General features: G+C 41.2%; 3 protein-coding genes and 1 long non-coding RNA gene across 6 annotated transcripts; 2 read left to right on the top strand and 2 right to left on the bottom strand.

Annotated features, from left to right (window-relative positions):
* Positions 1 to 365: 365 nt before the first annotated feature.
* Positions 366 to 3,194, bottom strand: LOC124485451. Its single transcript, XR_006958063.1, has 3 exons — positions 3,121 to 3,194; positions 2,776 to 2,824; positions 366 to 1,520 (listed from the first exon to the last, which is right to left on the bottom strand). It is a non-coding gene; the product is annotated as an uncharacterized LOC124485451 (long non-coding RNA).
* A 965-nt stretch (positions 3,195 to 4,159) lies between these two features.
* On the top strand, positions 4,160 to 7,049 carry cryba2b (crystallin, beta A2b). The gene is made up of 5 exons (XM_047047075.1): positions 4,160 to 4,195; positions 4,519 to 4,705; positions 5,714 to 5,855; positions 6,046 to 6,188; positions 6,465 to 7,049. Exons 2-5 carry the CDS (start codon positions 4,548 to 4,550, stop codon positions 6,610 to 6,612), a joined length of 591 nt encoding a protein of 196 aa, XP_046903031.1. The 5' UTR covers positions 4,160 to 4,195; positions 4,519 to 4,547; the 3' UTR covers positions 6,613 to 7,049.
* A 1,164-nt stretch (positions 7,050 to 8,213) lies between these two features.
* On the top strand, positions 8,214 to 11,908 carry fev (FEV transcription factor, ETS family member). 3 transcript variants are annotated; one of them, XM_047046815.1, is made up of 4 exons: positions 8,214 to 9,394; positions 9,583 to 9,639; positions 10,093 to 10,164; positions 10,623 to 11,908. In XM_047046815.1, the coding sequence occupies exons 1-4, from the start codon at positions 9,262 to 9,264 to the stop codon at positions 11,159 to 11,161; spliced, it is 801 nt and encodes a 266-aa protein (XP_046902771.1). In that variant the 5' UTR covers positions 8,214 to 9,261; the 3' UTR covers positions 11,162 to 11,908. The 3 variants fall into 3 exon arrangements, with proteins under 3 accessions (XP_046902771.1, XP_046902773.1, XP_046902772.1); XM_047046817.1 differs by having other exon boundaries at positions 9,514 to 9,639; XM_047046816.1 differs by having other exon boundaries at positions 8,214 to 9,639.
* Positions 11,909 to 15,999: 4,091 nt separating this feature from the next.
* On the bottom strand, positions 16,000 to 17,845 carry cdk5r2b (cyclin-dependent kinase 5, regulatory subunit 2b (p39)). Its single transcript, XM_047047451.1, has one exon. The coding sequence runs from the start codon at positions 17,776 to 17,778 to the stop codon at positions 16,891 to 16,893; it is 888 nt and encodes a 295-aa protein (XP_046903407.1). The 5' UTR covers positions 17,779 to 17,845; the 3' UTR covers positions 16,000 to 16,890.
* Positions 17,846 to 18,291: the final 446 nt, after the last annotated feature.

The following is an 18,291-nucleotide window of genomic DNA, read 5'->3' as shown; positions in this document are numbered from 1 at the left end:
ACTAATATGCTACCCCTAATCAAGTTACATTCGATTTTCCCATTGGGACATATGGATGAAAATGAATTTGCCATGAAGGTCTTTCATTAGAGTCCACTGTACGTCATTCACCGCACCAGAGAAAGGGAACCTGGTCCTAATTGAAGTGTAGTTAACAATTAACCAACACCAACCCCTTCCAGACCACATATCTGATATGACCCAGCTGCCGTGAGAACCTTTCGTTGTCCCTAACAACAAATACATCAGTTACTTAGCTTAGTAGTGTTCACATTTGTACCAAAATACACATTTGAGTTTATGTGTACACATGACAGCCCCATTTTAGTCAGGCACAAGACACATTTATTTATATTTGAATTTTCCTTGCTGAAGATGGCAAGCACTATCCCATCTGATGAGCGTTAACATTTACACATCAGAAATGGAAATTCATGAGATTGCATTCTAAACTCGTAGCTCAGGTGCTCCAACACACATATGCTAGAATGTCCTTTTTATGAACCAGTACGCAGTGCATAAGGAAAGCTGTCCCATTACATTACAACATCAGAGAACTCCAGCTCCCTGCCTATTTGACTATGCTCCAGTAAATATTTGTTTAGAGCCAGAGGAAGGAGCTCTTCTAGCCTGCTGTATCCTGGTTACCTCCACCGCTCTGAGGACTGCCAGACTACACCCTACAGTACACCTCCAATTGAAAACCTCCACATATTTGTTCCACGAGGAACCTATCCCTGTGTACCAGAAGGATGGAAACGAAAATAAAACATAATGGCCATAGTTTGAACAGACATTTAGGTATCAAATATGAACATGACTAACAACACATCCTTGTTGTCTCACTGGTCCAGCCCACATACAGTACCACAACCACCAACATAAAAAAAATATAGCATGCACACTTTTGACAAATGAGGCCATGCAACCTGTACACACACCATAATCTAATAGGTTGTACCTTACAGTATCTCTCTTTTGCTTCATAACTGACATAACATTTTGATAATCGTTGGTGTGGGTAGAAAAACATGATTGCATCTGTGCTGCCTGTTAAACTGCTAGTGCTGTTCTAGTGCTGGCCTCAGGGGTCTGTTATGTTCCTCATGACAGTTAAAGAGGTTACTGATGAAATATGCAAATGCCTGGGGCTTGTCTTTCCTGAATGACTGTTGATGTAACTGCCTCGTTCTACCTGGGAGACAGGGACCTGCTCAGGAAGCAGAAAATGTAGAACACTGACGTAGAAATGGACTACAGCAGTGCTACAAATGCACTTCCTCTTTTCAAATGGAACTGGATCCATTCTACACATTAGATAGATGTTTTGAAAAAGGATCTGGATGGGAGAAGCCCTTCTTGAAACATTGCCTGTCTGCCTCCCTGCACCCAGCCCCCACTCTGTCCTCGGGTAAAGCCTGCTTGTCTGCGGTCCACTCCAACGCAGGGCTTTCAGAGCAGATGTCACCTGCGTGGAGCCGTCGAGGCCTGTTCAAATCTGTCCTTAGCAGGATCAGTTTCTATAGCAACAAAGAAAAAAGGGAGGAAACCCCCCCCCCAACACACACACACACCTGGATCAGGTCATTCTGTATGTCGGCTTGCTGACTATTCAAATATGAGCCACACATACAACCTGAGAGCAGAAAACAGCCTCATCCATAACTGTATAAACTTCCTGGAACTGGTCCCAGACAAAGAAGCTATCCTGTCTGACTAGGACTAAGCACATCACTGTGTCCTCAACACTCATAACACTGTTACATACTGCCCATCTATCTTATTTTCTATGTTGAATAACTCAAACAGTGCTAAAAAGAACATTTCCATGGATATTTTAATTCAATAACTTCAGGATCATCATATAGGATTGCATGTTGGAAGATCTATCTTGTCTTTATCCTGTCTATCTTTAACTACTCTTGTGCCTGTGACTGTTCTACATTTGCAGTTCTAATACATGGTAGGAGAGGAAAACACATTCTCTGGAGTACAGGTACTGTCCTTCACAGGCTCAGAGCCCTGGTCTGTTTCCCAGGGAAACAGCTGCATCGCTACCCGTCTGTTTATTGATGCTTATGCAACATCTCAAAGAGGAGGGTGTAACCATGGAGAACACTGGACATTAGCGCTTAGCACACACACACAAACACACACATTGTATTTTAAAGGTACAGATGAACAAGACAGTCTTAAATATCTAACCACTTACATCCTAATATAAGCCCCCCCCCCCCCCCCCCCAAATCATTCAGAAAAAAAATGATCTCATGCTGATAAACCTAAATTGGGGAACAATGTGAGGACAAGAATGAAATGAGAGACTGGGGTGGCAGATGCTCAAACTGTTTTGTTTGCTCTGGGTGCTGCCCTGAGTACGTATAGATCCACCTACCTAGGACTAGTGATTAGCTTATTAGCAAACTGTCATTATCATGGCATTATAGAGTGTATGTATTCTTTGTACTGACAAGAATCAAGCTCTCCTTTGGCTTCTTCACATTTGAGTGTGTTATTTGAAAATCTTTTTTAGCATCTCCCCTTTTCATGACCAACGTCCTTAGTATCCTATCAGAGAGCTACTGTATCTGATCCTTGTAGAAGAATAACCTGTTGTCCTATAATGACAGCAACAGAGATACGATTCAAAGTAGGACCCTGAGTAGGTACTGGACTGCAGTTCACTGTTGAGATCAGATGCAAATTGCTGGAGCTGAATTTCCCTGTAAAATTAGGCTTGAGCGTCAGCTGACAAAGAGACAATTCTAATCTTACCTGCAGGGAATCAAAGACCAGCAGCTGGGTTGTCTTGTCTGTCACCTGGCTGTCAAGGGCCACACACACACACACACACACACACACACACACACACACACACACACACACACACACACACACACACACACACACACACACACACACACACACAGGTACATAGTTACAATGAACCAGCTTTACATCCACAATAGGACCATTGTATACACGCATTCAGGGACAAATATTTTTTCATCAACGTTCTTTCATACACAGATGAAAATATAAGTAAAATCAATTAAACGAAAACTAAACCAAATTGAGCAGCCAAATTAAATTTAGAAAAATATTTTAATATCTACTTACTATGCTCACAATGTACATATGTCTGTCAATAGCATCAGTGAAACATATCCATGTGTGCATGCGTCGCGTTCGTGTGAAACCATGCTTACATTTTCATTGTTGGTGACCAATGACTGAGTAGAACTACATTATACCACTAGATGTCGCCAGAGACAAGTGCTAAACAGAAGTTAGATTACAAATAATTAATTTCAACTCAAAGACAAACTGACATTTCAAGGCCAGATGCCCAAACATAAAAGTTCCATGACAACGTACAGTACACAGGTGTACATACGAGTCATACCTAAACAGAAATTTCGTTTTACAAAACAGAAATAACTATAATCAAACATTCTAGCACTGAAAAGCACAAAAGAGCCTACACAGAACAATTGTATAGTACAATTTGATGCTACCTGCAGCGAGAAACGTAAAGCAGAATCTTGCTGTAAGGTCATGGATGGAATAGAATAATAAGCCAGTTCCTTGAAAAATTAAATTAATTATTCAAAATTACTGATGCCAATATTGTCTGCAAATGTAGAATAAAAACAGTACCTCTAAGTCCACCCATACCACACAATCATAACAAAATTGAGTATACATTATGCATCTTCATCATACATTGTCTTTCTAACGTTGATCCAATAGAATTCAATGTTGACACTGTAGCCATGATGGTGAGACCTGAGGTTGCGATCTGGGCTGGGCTGGGCTTGACAAGGTCCATGACCAGGGAGAAGGCTATGCCCTTGTCCCTATCCCTGCAGAGGATAATCTCCCAGAATGCAGCCATTATCCCCACGCTCCAATCAAACTGTCGTGTCAGTGTGTTGCCATTGTGGCTGTCCGTCATTTAGGCATAGGCCCAGGCTGCTGTATTGATGAGTCAGAGGTTCTAAGCTCTGTGACAATGGGCCTGTGGAGCCTCCACAAAGGCCTAGGCTAATACACGCTTTCAGCCACACGCTGCTGAGTGTGCAAGGCTTGTGCGTATGGTGCACTAAATGAGGGGCTGGGTCCTATAAAAACACTACCGGGGGTCCTGTCCATGACATTGATTATACAGGATCTGTCCCACCTCAGTACATCTGTAAGTATCACTACACCTGCTTGCTTGGGCAGTCAGTATCCGGTGCTGCTCACCCAGGTGTAGCAGCCCGCAGCCTACCTACCTGGAGTGCTGGCACACACAAGGAGAGAATATCTAGCTAGATTTTTCTCTCTGTAGTAACTGGGTATGGTGCCTCATTTAGGAATGGGTTGTTCACTCCCTGTAGCAGCATAGCCTAAAAACCCACTGAGTCAGTCAGTTAGCCAGTTATTTATAACCAGTCAGTCAGTCAATCAGATTGAATGGTTCAGTTTCCTCACCTCTGCCTTGTTATCCCCCTCTTCCACCTCCTCCTCTGGTAGTGAGTGAAAACACGGTGGAAACAGCAACCATGAATACCCAACAGATGGAGCAGATGGGACAGTTCAGAATCACTGTCTGGGAGGAGGAGAACTTCCAGGGCAAGCGTTGTGAGTTCATGCTGGAGTGCCAGAACATCATGGAGAGGGGTTTCTGCAAGATCCGCTCCATCAAGGTCGAGAATGGACCGTAAGTCAAAGTTTTTCATTGCACTCTGTTTGTTTTGATATTTGAGAGTAGTTCATGTCTTGAGATGAGAGTTCAACTAGTTAACATGCATTGTTAAACTGCCCATACTGACATGGCATTTACTATCATAAACCTGGCACATAATTGTTTGAAAATGCTTTTATTATTGGTGCAATCAATTAGATTGTATTGGTTACTTGAATATCATAGGCTCCTAGACAAGGCATAAACATAATTGTGGGTGAAAGGGGAAGGTTGTTTGCATATGAAGTCATCACAGGCCAAAGGACAGTAGATTACTGGTAGGTGACGTGAACAGCGGAACATTTGTTGAAGTGTTGGCATTGGCACTGGCATTATACAGTGGCATTAGTAGCAGGCAATCACCTCTTTGCTTGGAGACAATGCTGCTTCTATAAAGAGTCCAAGATCTAAGAAAGACACTATAATGAATCCTCCACATTTTTCATAGTCATTGATACAAATGGTGTATTGAGCCCTCTAGCCATTAGAGCTTGTAAATTGTTGAATTATTGCATTGCCAAGATGTGTTTGACCCTGGCTCCAGCTGTAATCTGCATTGGCCCTGCGCAGCTGGCTTCTGTGAGTCAGAATGGCTAACTGACGGATGATCTGATAAAGAAACGAGGGTGCACCATGTGATGTTTGCTTTAGCCTTTGTGCTGCCTTCAACAAAAGGCTCTCTGCAATACATGGGGCGTTGAGCTATTGTCTATCTAATGTGACTCTCTCTTTCTCCACATTTCTTTTTCTCTCTCTCTCTATTTCTTTTGTTCATTATCGTCTTTTCTCTTTAATTATCTTTTTTCTCATTGTTCATAACCTACTCCCTTTCCCATTTTCTCCCTCCCTCCCTATCTGTGTTCTCTCACTGTTTTCCATCCTTCTCTCCCATCTCCATCTCCCTCCATCTGTCTGTCCTCCATCTCTTCCTCTCCTCTCCTCTATCTCTCCCTGTCCTCTCCCCCATGTCTCCCTGTGGTGTAGCTGGGTGGGTTATGAGTACCCTGAGTTCCAGGGCCAGCAGTTCATCCTGGAGAAGGGAGATTATCCCCGCTACGAGGCCTGGAGCGGCAACAGCAGCTACAGAACCGAGCACATGCTCTCTTTCAGACCTATCAAGTGCGCTGTAAGTCTTGTCTCCAACAGCATGCTCTCTCCACGGTATAAACTGAGGGATATTGTCTTTGAGCGAATCCATCAAGTTTTTTTCAATCATTCACAGCTGACCATATTGCAATGAACACATATATAGAAAGGTGATTGGTGAAGGTAAGACATGGTGACTGATCTGGGCTTCTTCCTCCTCCCATGCTCAGAACCATAGTGACAGCAAGGTGACCCTGTACGAGTGTGAAGACTTCATGGGCCGCAAGTTCGAGATGTGCGATGACTATCCTTCCCTCCAGGCCATGGGCTGGTGCAGCAAGGAGGTCCCCTCAATCAAAATCAACTCTGGAGCGTAAGACTCACTGTTCTTCCGCCCCACTTATGGTCCCTCCTGTTTCAGTTTTGTGACTCCTGTTTGCTGTGACATTCAGGCCATAATAATACACTGTGATGTGCATAATTTAATACTACACCATGACCAACTAAGTGTACCTTTTGCAGTAGGGTTTTTAGCAGTTCCTTTATCAAAATCCCAGACCAATGCTTCAGGTGTGCTTGAATTGTGGCTGAAATTCCAATATTTATTTATTGTCTGTTACGTAAACAACGCTTGTGCCTATCTTCCCAGTTGGGTGGCCTACCAGTTCCCCGGCTACCGTGGCTACCAGTACATCCTGGAGAGAGACAGACGCCAAGGAGAGTTCAAACACTACAACGAGTACAGCACCCAGGCTCACACTAACCAGGTCCAGTCTATCCGCAGAATTCAGCACTAAGTCCCCGACACTTCATCCTCCAACGGCTACTATGTACCGACCATGCTATGACATGTATTGAAATAGGCAATAAAAGCTTTATTCAAACTATGGAAACAGAGTGCTTGTGGCAATTCATTGCTTTTTGGCAAGACATTTTATAACGTCTTTCTGTAGAGGGACGTAACATTGTAAAACAACAAGCCTGTGATTTTACGTAAAATCCTAACACCACAGCGCTGAAATGACGCAAGCTTTTGTTGAGACAATACATCGCCTTGGGTTTGTTTTCAGAGCTATATGCTCTGTATTCAGTAAAACAGATTGATTTAGGTTTTTAGGTTATTATGACTGAAAACACCTCATTGAAATACAAATCTTCCTGTTAGGCTGTATTGTTCTTGTCAGATTGAATCTTATTTCCAATAAACAAGAGCACGTTATCACGTTTGTTTTCACCATTTGTTAATGCGATGTTGTGTTAAAATGGAACCCACGGGGGATGCACCTTCCGATGGTTTTAATTGAAAAAAAAAAACTTTCTGGGATTATACTTCAGAATTATTCTGCATAGGTGGAGCGTGATTTGCTGTGGTGTTATTTCATCAAAAATATTAAATTATTGGGTAATTATAGAATTAATCACACAAAGATAAGGCGTAAACTAATAGGCCTACTCTAAAAACCTAAATGTCATCGGCCCGTGATGTAGGCTACCTATACTTGACCTATAGCCTTAACAAACAGTTTTGTTTCCTTTTATGGGTTTCATGGTTACTTTAGCACGTAGGCCTAACTTGTATTGAATTAATTCAAGTAGGGTAAATAGCATGCGTTTATTATGATGGCTGTAGAGATTACAGGTGTATGATTTAAATGCCTAAAATGAGGTGAACATGGCCATTTTTCACTCAGGCCCACATATGACGTATACACAAAATATGAATACCTGAGGCTAAGGTAAATAGGCCTACAAAACATGCTCAGCGGCCTGCTTTGATCCCCTCCGTGAGCTGTCCAAGGTGCCGACCTCAGTCTGTCTGACCGGGCCCAATAAAATTAAATGAGAGACACACAAATATGTTCTATAGCAGACTTAGGCATAAAAGGCCTACCATACATTGTTATTTGAAGGCTAGCCTACTTTATGTCCATAAACTGCTACATTTAGTCGTACATCGTGTTTAAAAATTAAACGCAATGTTTCACACTGCAACATCCTGGATGGAATCCGTTGTATGTTTGCCAAGTCGGATAAACGCTCTAACACCAGGACATAATTCCGCCTTACACACCCACACAACCTGAACCTGATCACGAGCCTTACGGCAGAAAAGGAAAACACAGTCCCGCACCCAAACCAGGATCTTTTAATAAATGTTCAACCATACACACCTTTCTCAAATATACATATAGGCTATGTCTTGACTGATTAAAACGGCAGCACAGTGCAATGCAGAGGAGTAAACCGTGCGTTTCGCATTGGTTGGTCATGCTGATCCTGCTTTCAACTTTGAGGAAAACAAGGATACGCACCATTAATGGACTAAATGCAAGAAGAGAAATAGTAGGCTATGCTTTAAGTAATTATAGGAGGCGCAGAGGATAGCGCGAGGTAGGACATAACGCGGCAATTTCTCTTTTAACATAAATGTCATGTAGATTAATTGTATGCTTGAAAACGACACCAATAATGTCGGTTCTTCAATAGGCTACCGAATGTAATAATTGTGTTCGTGATTATACGCAAAAAATAAACTTAATGTCCAAACCATCGCCTATATAGTGCTAGTAACCAAATGACAAGTAATATTTCAATTTGAAATGTTTATGCAATTGTAGGCCAATTGTAGGCCGTTCGTGAATATCTGCCATTCGAGGCTTGTTTTAAGTTGCCTGCGACCTGTTTAAAGACACAGGCAGCTAAAGCAAGTCTTGGACGCCAGAGACAGATCAACTTAACACAGAACAGCGGCCATAGGCTACAGGATGAGCAGAGAAAGGGAAGCCTGAAGGAAGCCTGCTTTATAACACAGCACAACGAGATATAGGCCTTGGAGTTACATTTTGTAACAGGTTACAGGGCTACGGTTGGGTTTGTTCTATTTGACTGCAAAACACCACTGATTCAAATGTACATCTGTTCAATAAAAAAATCTAAATATTCAGTCCATGTCATTACTTTGTCAATATATAGGCCTAATGTTTTGGAATAATGTTAGGCTAAACCGTCCTTCATGCACATTCCTTTACCGTTTCTGATTTAAAATGGGTTTTGTGTTTTTCTTACATCTGTTTTAACCCACGGTGGATTTGCCTACAGGGAATTAGGCCTACAAATGTATTGATAGTGGCAGGCACGATAATACATGTCATTTAGATAAAACGACTCTTGTCTAAAATGCGGTCTCTCACCAAGCATAAGCCTATAGCTAATAGGTTATATTAATGACAATCAGAAATTGTTTAAAATGTACAATATTATCACGCTCTAATAGACCAATAGCCTTACGCCTACTGACAGAAGGTGAGGGATAACATGTTCTTGTTTTCCTCAGATGCATTGAAGCGTGCTTTATAAGGTAAATATTCTTTTCCAACATGAAATAGGGCTTTCTGTTTGCAAAGAGGTAAAGAGGCGGAAAAGTGCGAGGATCTGAACTGGTTTCCATGTCAAACACTTCAATTCACCATAGAAACTCAGATCTTAACGCGGAAACTTTATTAAACTCTGATGGTGGATTGATAAGGCCGAATTTCTATCGGCCTCTTTTTATTGTGGAGACCGGGCGGGATGACAGAGGTAAATTGCTCTTTTAATTAAAGCAATGCACCAAAGGAAATTGCTGTCTGAATATTGTCTCAGAGATGGGGTTTGTGACAGTTGCCTGGAAACTTCAATCTGTCCCACATTTATTCCAGATCACAGTTATGAGATAAAGTTTAATAAAAATCTTTCCCCGAAATGAAATCCAACCCTTTCTGAGCAAGCAGCCACAATGAGACAGAACTTCGGAGGAAACCTTATGTTCAACATGTATCTCTCAGGTTCGTGCTTTTGTTCGTTAAATTATTAAAAGATGCTTTACACTTTTATTCTGCTAAGGAAAAGGATATTTAGCCCGGTCGTCCAGTGGTGATGATGCCTCTAGCCAGCGACGACACCTTTTCAATTTGAAACACGTCTGCTCTTTTGTCGGAAATCGGATATCCTCTTTCCTGAACGCGTTTCCTGGCTTCCCCGGTGAAGCTTGGAGGAGAAACCACAAAAAGAAGAAAACATTATAGGCAGTCTATTGAACAACGATTTGGTTTTACCAATCTGAGAGATTTGTGTACATTGTTTGTCATCCAAACATTGATAATAGTAAAACTTCTGAAAATGCCATTGTTGCATTCAACGTCAATAATTTTAAACAGTATTGTTAATAAGAATGTTTATTAAACCATCTTTTTTTGTAAACTATATCGTGTTGATCAATTCTAAATTTATTTTTTCAGATCCAACAGATACTCTGTTGAAAGAAGGTAAAGGCACGACTTGGGGTCCTATAAATTCAGGAGTACAGAAAGGTAAGTCATTACATTTAATCATTCTTGTCATGAAGCTATAGTGATGAACCATTTTTTACAGGTAGGCTTACTGTGGGATATGGTCTTTGGATCGTGAATGTGAAATACAAATGCAAATTGGCCTATTGGTCTTGTGATTGTAGCTGATAGATAAGTGAACAACTATAAGGACATAATCGTTTCACAATCAGGCTACGTTTGAAACAAAGAAAAAAAAAAAGTTTTGCAATTTACAGAATATTTTGTTTTACATTTAAAATAGATAATGTTAAATGAATCTATTGTAATCAATATTACTATAAATGAATTAATTCAGAAAATGTATTAGTCTTACAGTAGTCTTCGTATTATGTAGAGGTACAAATTGTTGTTAGGGTTAGTGTTTTTAAATAAATAGGCTGTGGTATTCCTATCCATATTTCCATTATTTCCGTTATGCCCATTGTGTTTTGCATTAGGAAGTGGACAGATTCAGCTATGGCAGTTTCTCCTAGAGCTCTTATCAGACAGCGCGAACATGACCTGCATTGCCTGGGAAGGAACAAACGGCGAATTCAAGTTGATTGACCCAGACGAGGTTGCACGGAGATGGGGGGAGCGCAAAAGCAAACCCAACATGAACTACGACAAATTGAGCCGTGCGCTCCGCTATTACTACGACAAGAATATAATGACCAAAGTCCACGGCAAGCGTTACGCTTACAAATTCGACTTTCACGGCTTGGCACAAGTGTGTCAGCCTTCGTCGACAGAGCAAGCACTGTACAAATTCCAAAGTAATTTCGCCCCTATTCCTTTTTCGGGGATCTCCAAGCTAAACCTTGTCGCGCCCGGAGTGGGTCCGTCCGGGTTCTCCTACTGGCCGGGTTCCCCACCGACTCTTTACCACAGTCACAATCTCCAACCACCCGGACCATTCGGGGCTGTGTCTGCTTCGCACATCAGCTGTGTTAACAACATTAACAACTTGAATAATATAAATACTCACTATAACTGACTTGCATCAACCTATTCTAGACATATGGCTTATATGGATGACCGTTCCATGCGCTACTGTTATAACCGTCCAGCCAACAAATTTATTATGGGCATATATCTGTGTGAAAATAATTATACCGAATTGTACACCTATTTGTATCAATTTCTGACTACTGTGATATGAACAAATTATCTTACCTAATTATCCGAGGAAAGGGACAGTAGGCCTAGGCCTATAATATAAACTTAGGCTATTTTACGTAAGGGACTCTTAGCGCTGTGGTTAAGAACATGATCCTTTGTCCTTTTTTACTGTATATTATTTTAATTAAATTGCACAATGTACATTGCCTGTATTTTCCACAAGATGACTGCCTTTCTGTAAATCTATCATTAACAGGTCATCAGCGCCATCTGATGGGTCTTTGGAAGCTATTGGAAATATTTTGAACAGATTACGTTGCTTTGTGTTAATGTATTTACGTTTTTGTTGTTGACCAATTGAGATGAAATTGTTCTAATTTTGAAAAGGTACATAATGCGTTCATAAATGCGTGCATAAAACGTTTACGTCAATTGTTCATATGACATGCGTGTACAGATGGCCTATACTAACCTAATCAATGTGGAATCAATCCATTTGGAATCAATCCACCTTTTCTCAAAGTGCGCCCATTTTGTATCAACACCACACTACCATTACTCAATTTCGTTATGAGAAATCTTTTTTTCAGAGGCTTTTATTACAATTAAAATGTCATTTTTACTCTTGTGTTTTTGTTTGTGTGCCTTTGTCCAGGATCAGGAATCCCACTAGACTTGGCATCCAATAGTAAATTCAATTTTTATTTTTTATTTTATTTCAAGCACGTGTCATACTGTTTGCAGACAGTGTCTTTTATATATTATTATTGTTAATGATTATCGTGTCTTGGTAGTCACATGTATGAACCACACGAGGGCGCTATACCTCTTCGGACGGTCAGCCACCGTTGGCAACTGTACGATACCTTCTGCTAATAAGCAGGAGTCTGTGCGTCATGCGGAAGACTGTCCTGCTCTACTTCTGGGAAGAGAAGGTCTGGTAACATGGTTTCTTTCCTGTAGACAGGCTGTGTTTATTTAAGGACATTTGTTGTTCACAGCCTAATTTCACCACATCCTGTTTGACAGAAGTTGTAATTACACGGTCCTCCATACAGTGACAGAGTATAGTGTGTACAGAAGCCTAAAAACCGTGTGGGTGTAGAACTAATTTGGTGTCATAGGTGGAGAATTCCTGCACGGTGGTGTATTGTACATCGAGGCTTGATCAGAACGACAGAGCAGTGTGTGTGACCTGCATATCAATGGAACCCCTACAGACCCAGAGAGAGGCTTCTATTGACGGGGTGGCAGCTCTGCTGCTCCTGCTTGCCCTGGAGACACGGGATGCATTTCAAAATACCTCCCCCCTACTCTCTCTCTGTCTCAATCTTTCTCTCGTTCTCTTTCCTTTAGTCAGCAGTAGCTTTAGCATTCCTGTCCCCATTCCATCTTTTGCATGTACAGCCTGGCTAATTGATGAGGTAGGCATCAGCAAAATCAGTTATTAAACCGTAAATTAGATGCATATTTCGAGCAAAGATTTTAATGTATGTCCAATTTCAGGTGAGCATTGGAGCATCTCAACTTTATACTTTATATTCTTTTTTTTTTTTTTTTACATAAGGGTGCCACCACACTGCACATACAACAGCATTACTTATATGGACTTGATTACGCAACATTGAACTGACGTAGGAGTATAATTGTGCTGAGTTGTTATGATAAGTGGGTCATCAAGCCCTTAATTCATGATCTCCCTCCTCCCTCTCTCTGGCTCCAAGGAAGAGCTATTTAGAGAACAGGTAGGAGTGTGTCTGTGTCTCTGCTGGTGACAGAGCTTACCCCTGGGAGTGTTCAATACCACCCACTGAAGTGTTAGTCATCATTTTCACGTAGGCACACATTTACAGCACTCATTTCATTCCACACGGTAGATTCACCATGGGGACTTCAGTTGAATGTAAACATTTGCTACTGTAATCTATGGGATATCAACTCCCTATAGAATACTGAGCTAGAATTGAAACCCTGCAGTCTTGCTTGTCAATCCTCCCCATGTAAGTCTTAAGCCCTGAGGGGAAACAATTGCATCCTGCCTCCCACCTTTGTGTTATGTAAGGGTGGGGAGGGTGAATCCAGCTTAGCGGAGATAATGCGCAGCTTAAGTTAGCAGGACTGTGTAACAGAGGAACATAATAATAGTCACACGTACACTGAGAAGCTTCCAAGACCAATGCCCTGCCATGAACTTTTATTGTTTTCATCAACATTTCTCACCCCTCATGGATCTCTTGAAACAGGGTCCGAATCATTCCACAAATCTGAAGTCCATTGTCTGAAATATGAAACTCAATTTACAAGTGTGATACTCTGATGTTAATATATAATTGAATCCGGTTGTGATGTGATGAACATTGTAACCATACAGATTTATTACATCAGGTAAAGATTTTGAGCAGAAGGGAAAAAGATGAAGAAAGTGTTAAAACTTTCTCCAGTTTATTCATTCAGTCAATATAAAATTGTAATCTCTCTTCTGAAATGGAGTCTCTACCAAAGATCAGTTGTGACTGCATCAGTGCGACTGTCATAAAAAGGAACTTATTATGTCTTCAAGCCTAAATCCACTCTCCTCATGCTTATGGAAACACCTTTGGTAGAAGATCGTCCTCTGTCGTGCAATTACATAATTCATGTTGAGAAGGTGCTTTGTAGCTTAAAAGATCAACTGTACTGATCACAGTGGATGCTGATGACAATCGACACAATCTAGGGCAGGGCAGTAGCAGTAGTAGCACTGTCCTCACAGTATCTTAGAAGACGAGTTCCCCAGTGTCCTGGGGAACCTGACCTGTCAAAGGATCGGTAGTAGCCTTTGCCTTTATTCACTGTGCTATCTACAGTCCCTCCAGGGTCCTCCACTTGGCCCAGGTCCTTCCCCTGTAAGCTGTTTTAAGGCGGATTAAGTTCCCCAAATATAGATGGGGCTTGCTGAGATGAACTAAATGACAGTCACTGTAGGAAAATAATCTGGTTGACCAGATTAGGGTTTGATGTAGTGAAAAAAATAGCTATGATAGCCAGATTTGCAGGACCAGTGTGGTGGTGACCATTTTATTTGGATAATTCCTGGTTTAGGTTGGACACATCGAGTCATGTAATTTACAATATGTGCACTGTAAAAAAAACTGATAAACATTATGGAATAACACATTTTTGGTTGTTGTAAACCAAATGTGAAAGGTGATTTCAGACAACCTAAAATCCCAGATTATCAGATGACGTGTGTGTAGTAAAGCTGTGACTAGTCAGCACAACACACCTTGTTCACCTGGCACTGATCCTGTTCCTGTAGTACTACAGGCTGAGTAACAATTGTGTAGCTGCATCGCCTTCTTTGCCTGTGAAGTGGAACATGAATGAAATTGTCTGTGGCGTAAATACATCTGGTTGTTGCTTTATGCCTGGGTGTTTTCCATTTGGGGGGAACAATGGAGAATCAGGACATATTTTCCTATTTCACATATATTATTCTATTTTTCCATGAGTAAATTATTCTATTTTCTTTTCATTTCATTGATGTTCTGAGAGTCTCACATCAAAACATTCTGCAGGTGCGGATTTGTCAGAACACCACTGCAAAATAAACAAGCTTTTTCAGGCATCATGTAAAAAATGAGTCATCTCACAGGCAGATACAGTGAAATATCTGATATTGATTTGGATGCATGTGTCTGCAGTGTTTCAGACCAGCAAACGCGATGTGTGGGCAACACTCATTCAGTCGTCTACTGGTTACTATAGCAACGTGACAAGAGGAATGCGGCAGGCAGGCAACACACAAAAGTCTCAACAGTCTAGAGTGGCTACCTTCCCTGGTCGCATCCTTTCCATTTGTACGTACTCTGTTGTTAACCTGTATAGTATGCTCTTGCTTAAGTCATTGGTTGGAGAAAGGGAAAGGAAGCTTCTGAAGATTATTGAGATGTGTCCCAGAATACAAAGTTTTACCAGGCACAGTGTAGACTACCATTACAGCCGGACAGACAGTTCTATCAGACTGCAGCAAATTCTAACCAATCAACTAGGAGACCTTAGGGCCACGTGCTCCATTCACAAAATCAGGGGAAATTCCCTAATTAGGCTCTCCCTTTTTCATTGATAATTTAGCCTACTAATGCTTAGACATCAAGGTTGCCATGATAATTCAATTAAATAGCTTTCTTAACACTACACATTTTAGTACACAAGTATGGTAAAGGTTAAGGTTTGACGGTTTGACAGTTTGACGGTGAATGTTTAATTGACTTATAGGTGTGAAAGCACCCAAGTTTCATGACATTGGTTTTATTCATTTTTATATAAAATATATATTTTGGTTTAAAAAACAACAATGTGGATTTCATAAAAATGACAATTTCAGACTAAATGTCACCTTTGTGGCTGTTCCCTTATGTGATCCAACCAGGCTTTAAAACATACATTAATGTATCCTTCAAGGTCATTACTGTCTCATCACACTCACATGCACACAAAGGAAAATGACGCAAACAATACTTCTGATATTTGTTTTATTTCCTGAAGAAGACTGTTTTGACAGTGTATAATGTTGTGACAGTTCAGGCATGTATTGTTTACAGCTCAGAAAGGACATCTAGATGTCCATTGTGACACCAGACAGTGGTCTGCTGGGTCTGAACACTTGTAATCACATGAAGGAGGTGAGCCATGTGCAGTAGGCCTCCTGTAATGAACTATCTGGATGATACATGTTTTACAAGGAAAACCTGGAAATTACCCAAAGACTGATATCGTAACAATTATAACATGTGCAAGACAAAAAAAGCTTCACTGTAAGTTTGATTCTTTGACAGTTTAAATACCTGCATATCTACTATTCAAGTCAATTCAAGGTACAACAATTACAGTTACCACATAAAAAGATGAAACTCCCTTATTTTACCTTTGTATTGCTTTAACATATCAGCAACATCAAATATGGTTATACATATTTGTAAAACTTTATTTCAGGCCTAATAATTCCTAAAATGTAAATTATTGGCACATATTGGGAAAGATAATCTCTGCGTGCGCACCCATTTAGTGCCTAAAGTCTACAGTCCAAAGTTTTGACTTTAAACCATGTAGGTTGCAACTGTGCGGTGCAGAAGTAGGCCTAAATGCTACTAGGCAGGTCAGCACCTTGGATAGCTCCTGACTTTGACGCTTCAAATACTGCTATTTCCTGGCCCACGTGACCTCCAATCGTTATATCCAGACAATTTAAAAATCATACTCAAATGTATGTGTGGTCTATCATCCAGAATGTTGTTTTTCCATCGTTTTCTTATAGCCTGAATAAATGTAAATGAATAAATGTATAGCCTGTGCCCACCTTCACACACACACCTTCACAGACACACTTTCACAAACACACACACACACCAGTAATAGGCTATTGCTGTATTCAATTGAACGATGGCTCCAAATACCCGTAAACGACGTGACAATTTGAACACTTTAGGTTTGAATGATTTTAGACAGTAGGTTGCTGATCAAGTATATAATGTGATTATACAGAGGCAAGTTATTGTCAATGGTTCTAATTTAGGGTACCCCTTACATTCATTTTAACATTTTGTTTTTATTTTATTTCTCGATTTAACGGTCCACGCTATTGTCCCGATCTCCTTCCTCTTTAAGGTCTTGAAAGACTTCAGTGAAAAAGTGCGGGTCAGAGTTTAACTGTAACATTTTGGCACTCATTCTATCAATTATGGTCAGTGATCTATCCCAAAAAACGTCTTTGTTAGCTTCGATGACGAAGGGTTTGAGAGGGTAGGAGATCTCGTTGCCCATGTAGGAGTAGGCCAGGTAGAGGCAGCTCAGGAAGGTGCCCTGTAATTCGGAGGCGCTGTCGATGTCCTCGGTTACTATATCCTTGCAGAGCAAGTAAACGAAGACCAGGTTAGCTGGCGTGATAAACCCATGGTCCTGCCAGCCTTGGATGAGCAGGGTTCGGTCTACGTTTCGAAACCATAAGATAACCTCCCCACTGCTGAGCTCTTTCAGTTTGTAACATCTCCGGCACAAAAAATCTCCCAGACAACGCAACAGCTCCCCAGTCGATGCCTGGACGATTACCCGTCTGGGTGAAAGGACTGACAAACGGCTCGGTTGCTTTTTGATTGACAAGAGAGTTACTCCATTCGTCTGACTGGGTTGAAGGTTTTGGGTGGGAACCGTTGGCACCGGAACAGCGAGCGGTGCTTTAACTTGTGGTTCGGACTCAGACTGTTGTGATTTCTTATGATTTTCATGATTAAGATGTTCCACTTGGTTGTTGCTGACTTGTGACGCAGGGGGGTCTGGGCTGACTTTTTTGACAGATTTTTTCTTATTCGATGCAGCAACCGATTTCGTCCATACAAGAGCTGAGACGAGCATGGATTGTCGTTTGACCGTCCCCTCATTGTTGTTGATTCCATTTCTATCGTCCAACAGAGCTCCCTTACTTGCTGTTGGCGAAAACGAAAGGACCGTCCCCATCCCGGCAACGTTGAGTCGGCACCCCACAGTTAGATTTTTCTTGAGGACTATTCCTCGTCCACCAGATACTCGCTGTGGTGGGATGCGGTCAAATTCAGAACAACTGATTTAACTCCATTGACTGTATTGCTCCATTCAATTAATGGTAAAAATTTGATGCTGCGTTATGTAATGTCGGGGGTTGAAATTCCAGGACACTCCCCAGCTCTTACGCACCACAGCCTCGCATACTCAGAAGAGGACAGACAGAACCTCTCTCTTGGTCACAGATTCTCCAACAAGTGAAAGCAATATAGATAATTCAGTAAAGTGGATTAGTAACCCAGGGAAACAGCCAACCCCTAGATTTATGGGATAAGACTGGCAACTGTTTAGGCCAATGAGAGGCAATATCAGTGACCAAATCAGAGTTCTTCACCCACCCTCCTCCCCTCGAGGTTATCATTTGATACATTTCCGAATTGTTCGTCGATCAGCGTTGATGAAGCATTAACATATAGCCAATCTCAGTTT

The sequence above is a fragment of the Hypomesus transpacificus genome, chromosome 23 (assembly GCF_021917145.1).
Source record: "Hypomesus transpacificus isolate Combined female chromosome 23, fHypTra1, whole genome shotgun sequence".
NCBI lineage: Eukaryota > Metazoa > Chordata > Actinopteri > Osmeriformes > Osmeridae > Hypomesus > Hypomesus transpacificus.
This window is presented reverse-complemented; position numbering and strand designations above follow the sequence as displayed.